The 5,566-nt window shown below is 35.7% G+C and overlaps 1 protein-coding gene across 2 annotated transcripts; it reads right to left on the bottom strand.

Annotated features, from left to right (window-relative positions):
• Positions 1 to 483: 483 nt before the first annotated feature.
• Positions 484 to 5,114, bottom strand: LOC138402545 (FK506-binding protein 15-like). Of its 2 annotated transcripts, XM_069499558.1 has the most exons (3): positions 4,244 to 5,114; positions 3,770 to 3,810; positions 490 to 598 (listed from the first exon to the last, which is right to left on the bottom strand). In XM_069499558.1, the coding sequence occupies exons 1-3, from the start codon at positions 5,098 to 5,100 to the stop codon at positions 522 to 524; spliced, it is 975 nt and encodes a 324-aa protein (XP_069355659.1). In that variant the 5' UTR covers positions 5,101 to 5,114; the 3' UTR covers positions 490 to 521. The 2 variants fall into 2 exon arrangements, with proteins under 2 accessions (XP_069355660.1, XP_069355659.1); XM_069499559.1 differs by lacking the exon at positions 3,770 to 3,810 and having other exon boundaries at positions 484 to 598.
• Positions 5,115 to 5,566: the final 452 nt, after the last annotated feature.

Below are 5,566 nucleotides of genomic sequence, written 5' to 3' on the forward strand. Positions count from 1 at the left end.
TACAGGCTATGATGTTTGCATTTTATTTTATTTTTTATCCATACTAATATTATAAATGAGGAAGTGAGTCTGTCTGTCTGCTAGCTTTTCACGGCCCATCCGCTCAACCGATTTTAATGAAGTTTGGTACAGTAGTAAGCTTGAATCCCGGCGAAGGGCAAAGGCTACTTTTTATCTCGGAAAATCAAAGAGTTCCCCAGGATTTTAAAAACCTAAACCCACGCGCACAAAGTTGCGGGCATCATCTAGTCTAGTGCTATATTTTCTAAGGGAATTTTATAGGTGACATCCAGTTTTTGTTATCGTGTTAACAAAAACCGGACGCAAAAACAATAAAAATAAGACCAACATTTTGACGAATCGAGCTATTTCCCATATTTTTATTGGCCCCAGCTCACTTCTACAACTGTCATCACCAAAATAAAAACAGATCCGCTGGAAACAAGACAGTTTCAGTGTGAACGAGGGGTTTTTATTTATTTATTTTATTTATTTATTTATTAAAGAAGAATATTTGCAGGTTACAACAAGTTTGGTGCATTCATAAACTTTAAATAAGTTTTTCCGTACACCAGTGCCGTCGACAGTCGATAGGTACCTACACGTAACATTAATTTATTGTTATACTTAATACTTAACAGCTAACTAACAATTACTTAATATAAACTAACAACATTAAGCTAAATGTGGGTTATTTTAAACTTACTATACATTAAAAAGTATTTTAGACTTAATATACATAATAGGTAAAAAACACAATCATTTATATAATGTAGGTAGGTAAGAAAACGTTCATTATTAAATATCACAGCGGAGTAGTAACATACCACGAGCGTAAGACGCTCACTCACACTACTTCGTGTATTATATTTTAACTGGTACAGGGTGATTACATTATTAATTTAAGTTCAATGTATCTTATAATTATTTTGCTGATGTGTGATTGATTTTGGTGAATGTTATTGGCCAGTTATAGGGTTAGTGTAGCTTATTTCAAGTGAAATGTGTAGATGTAGTTAATGTACACTAACTACGTAGGTGTAGTAGTGTACTCAGTCATACACCATCGACATAACTAAGTCGATAGTACATGACTAAATTGTTAAGTTCGTTATGAGTAAGTAGTTAGTGTTAATTGTAGATAGAATTTTTTTATTTTCGATTTTAATTTTTTTTCTGTAATAGTGTCTCTCAAAGGTTGGGGTAATTGATTGATTAGGTTAGGTATAACATAGTTTAGCGTTCTTTTCCCATATAGGTTATTATATTTAGGTAATTGCAGTTTCACATTATTATTTCTGCGAGTGGAGTGCACTTTCTGCACTTTTCTAAAATTTGAGGCAAAGTAATGTTCAGTTAATAATGTTAGTTCTATTTTTTCGTGAATTGGTATAATTTTACAAAATGCAAATAATTTTCGGTAATCGTCTTTAAAGGGCAATTTTAGTTTATTCGGGACTATTTTTTTTAAGATGCGCAACTGGAGTGAATATATTCGATCGAGATGCGTTTTATAAGTTCTGCCATAGCTTGACAATCCATACTGTATGATAGATTCTGCTAAAGATTTATAGAGTAGTAGGAGGGTTTTGTAGGGTATTTTGTATTTAATTAAAGAGAATTTTGCTAATATTGCTCTTAATCTATCGCAGACACGATTAATGTGATGTTTCCAATTTAATCGATCGTCAATGATTAGACCAAGGTAGGTGTGTTTATCTACAAGTTCTATGGCATCACAGTTACAGGGAATTTGGACGTCGGTATTTTTCGCATGAAGGCAGGGATGTGTGTGCGCTATTAATTTAGGTATGGATGAGCTTCTATTATGACTAGTGCTAATGTACATTAGCTTCGTTTTGCTAGCGTTAAGAACTAATCCGACGTCGTGTGACCACTTCACCAGTATATCAAACTCTTTTTGCAGTTTCGTTAGGGCCTCCTCCACACTACGACCAGCGGCTACTAGGCAGGTGTCGTCTGCAAACTGATAGATCTCGCACTGTTTAACTGTATTGGAAAGGCTATTTACGTATGTGAGGTAGTGCAAAGGCCCAAGGACTGAGCCTTGCGCTGTGCCTTCTGTTACCTGGACGGGGAGACTATCAGCATCACAAATTCTGACCCGGTATGATCTATCACAAAGATAATTTTCACACCAGGTCAACAATTTTCCTCTAACTCCGCTATCGTTTAGGCTTTGTAGCAGCTGGTTGTGCCGAAGCGTGTCAAAGGCCTTACTATAGTCAATAAAGACGACTAATACGTGTTCTTTACTGTCTATATGTTTATACAAACTATCAGTGAATGCGGCGAGTAGTTTCGAGGTGTTGTTATTAGGTTGGAACCCGTATTGGTTTTTCGTTAATATGTCGTTATTTTTATAAAAGTTATAGATTTGTGCGCTTATATATTTTTCAACTATTTTGTCAATGGTAGGTAAGATGGTTATTGGTCTATAGTTGTCACACTCAGTCTTACTGCCTTTTTTGTGTATTGGTCGTATAATGCCAGTTTTTAGTAGAGGAGGGTATTTACCAGCCATTACACTTGCATTTATTAATTTTGCAAGGACTGTTGTGATTTTTCCACACAGCATCTTTATGTCAATAGCTCTTATTCTATCTATTCCAGGCGCCTTATTGCTGCTTATCGATTTAATTATTTTTTCCACAGCTTTGGAGTCTGCAGGCCGAAATCGCATGGTAACGTTTGCCGAAGATTGGTAGGTTGATTTGTCCAACAGTGATTCAGAGCATTTCGGAATTATTTGTTTGACACTATTGTTAAACGTAGTAGCAAATTTATTCGCGATATCTTTACAAGTATTGCTATGATTACCGAAATAGTTTTGTAATGCATCATCAATAGATGTTTTAATTTTACCCGTTAGCCTATTTAAGATGTCCCAAAGTTTTTTCGAATTGTGTTTGTTTGAACTAATATCCGACTTAGTACTTTTATTTTTAGTTTTATTGATTAATTTACTAGCATAATTCCTAGCTTTGTTATATTTTTGTTTTATTATTAAGTTATTAGTGTCTTATATCCATTTTATAAATAACTCGTCCCTATACTCACATGCTCTGATTATTTTCTTATTTATCCAGTCGTTATTGTTACGTGTGTTGTTTGGTTTGATTCTTATGGTGTATTCCGATTTCCTATAGCATTCTGTAAAATTTGTGTATAGAAAGTTATATATGTTTATTGGGCATGTCATATTTTTGCCCGCGGACGTCCAATCAATTTTTTCTAGTAATGTAAGTAGCTTTTGGTTATTTAGGCAAGTTTTGTATCTTGGAACATCCTGTGTATGTGCCCCGAGGCAAGCGAGTATTACGGCCCGGTGATCGGCTAGTGTCGTACCGATTGCTGCAGTGAATAGGTCTTGTGTGCGGGATCGTGCGTAAATGTGATCTATGCATGATTTACTTAATTTACCATTACATAATTCAATCCTAGTATGTTCTGTGATCCCACATAGAAGGCCTAGGCTGTGTAACGTGTTATTGTACTTATGTATTATAGGATTATCTAATTTCAGGTTTATGTTAATGTCTCCCAGTAAGTATAAATCGGTATTTTTTAAGCATTGTTCGATAGTAGTGTGTAGTTCGTCGATGAATAGGTTTTTACTTGAGTGAGGGGGACGGTATATTGCACAAATGTTCGCAGTATAGTTTGAATGAGTGGTGATTGTAAGCAATATGTTTTCAAAATGTGCAGTTTTTGCTGTTTTTATGCTACATTTGTGCTTGTTACTTACATATATAATAATACCACCACCCCTTCTTGATTTCCTTAGAGCTGTGAACATTTGGTAACCGTTTAAATGATATAGGCTACTAATAGCATCAGAGATGTTAGCCTCGGTGAGATAATGACATCAATGTGTTTTTTTGCAGTAAATATACATTGTTCAAGCGTGGTAAAGTTTTTTATGATAGATCTTATATTAAAATGTACACACAGTAGGTTTACATGCGCATTAGGAATATTAGTCAGAAACTCATTTATATTTGAACAGTCTGAAATTTCATAAATATCATCTAATGAACCGTCCATCTTAATAATATACATTATTTCTGTTTAAAAGATAACTTAGAGCTAGATATAACAAATAACTTATCCTACTTTATTTTTCGTGAGGGTGTATAAGTCTGCTAATGTTCTTAAAGTGTATATTTTTGAACTTTCATCTTTACGTGCCTTTACAAATCCTTTTTTAAACCATACATACTTGAAGTTTTGTTTGCTTTTAAGCTCCTGTTTAGCCTCCCAAAGTATTGTTTTGTTTGTTTTTGTCATTGCCTCTCTGATATAAACAATGTTGTTGTTGCTTCGTTCAGAGGGGCAGATGTCAGCTACCGTGGTTTTGGTCTTTTTGGCTGCCGCTATCCAGGTATCTTGTACTTCTTCGTCTTTTAGCTCCACCTTAATAATAGCCGGTTGATCTCCTTTTCCTTGGAGTCTCCGTGTACTCTTGATTCCTTCCAGCGGTTGTTTGAGCATCAAGGCCACCTTTTCCACCAGTTTGCTGACCACTTCTGTACTTTGGTAGGGAACGTTTGCAATTTCTATGTATTTTGTGAGCTTTTCTTGTTCAATTTCTTGAAGGCGTTGCTCCAGGGCCCCTACACGGGTTTCCAAGTTGTTATTCTTATTAGTTAGCTCCACATTCTTTCGTTCAAGGGCTTTTATTGTTTGCTTGAACGCATCGATACATTCTACGACTTCATCCAGCTTAGCACTATGAAATTGTAACGATTCATTCAGTTCACGCATTTCGTTTTTGATCGCTTTTTCCACTTCCTTAGTTATATTGCTCAATAGCTTCTTCGCGTTAATTTGGACAGGTGTTTCATCTTCTTCCTCGTCGTCTTCCGGGATAATAACGGATGAGTTACGCCGCGGAGTATCTCGTTGACACTCGAGGCAGGTCCACTCCAGGCTGGAGGCCGCCTTCAGTGCAGCTATCTGCTTATTACTCAGACCACTGCATCTTGTATTCAGATGCACAATCCTCTCGCATTTGCTGCACTCGACTCCAGGCATGGATTTCGTAATAGATTTTTTGCATAAATCACACTTCGACATTGTAGGTACTTTGAAAAAAACTTGTGAATAAAGACCGTGTGTTACGTGCGACCGTCTGTCGATGACTGAACGTTAAATTACAAAAATGAATTAAATTCTGGAGTGGACAAATAAAATATTAAGGTCAACTAGGTTTCGCGTTTACGTAGCGGAAGAATAAATTAAAACCAGCGACCTTTTTGGAGATTTTAAATGCAAATTGACACGAATATATCATAATTTTATGTCTACTAATTTGTATCTTGTTCTCATATGTAGTAAAACAGTCCGACTATAAAATCAAATAGATCAACGATTTACGCTTCACTAATCGTTAAACTAATAAAACTTTAGTCGCAAAAGCCCAAATTAATGTTATTTTACTGTGTCTGTTATCACCGCTTGTTTCGTGGCCACAATGTAACTTTGCCTCAAGGGCATGAAGTATGTAGGTACGAGGTATGGTTATCGTCGGATTATATCAAAT

Source organism: Maniola hyperantus, chromosome 7, assembly GCF_902806685.2.
Source record: "Maniola hyperantus chromosome 7, iAphHyp1.2, whole genome shotgun sequence".
Classification (NCBI taxonomy): domain Eukaryota; kingdom Metazoa; phylum Arthropoda; class Insecta; order Lepidoptera; family Nymphalidae; genus Maniola; species Maniola hyperantus.

What these genes read in the sequence shown, in the direction of transcription:
- LOC138402545 (XM_069499558.1), bottom strand. Translation starts at nt 5,100, where the DNA reads ATGTCGAAGTGTGATTTATGCAAAAAATCTATTACGAAATCCATGCCT. An exon ending in AAAAGCAAACAAAACTTCAA is followed by an intron (nt 3,811 to 4,243) that starts GTATGTATGGTT and finishes AAATGTTCACAG; the next exon opens with CTCTAAGGAAATCAAGAAGG. An exon ending in GTGGTGGTATTATTATATAT is followed by an intron (nt 599 to 3,769) that starts GTAAGTAACAAG and finishes TGTTACGTGTAG; the next exon opens with GTACCTATCGACTGTCGACG.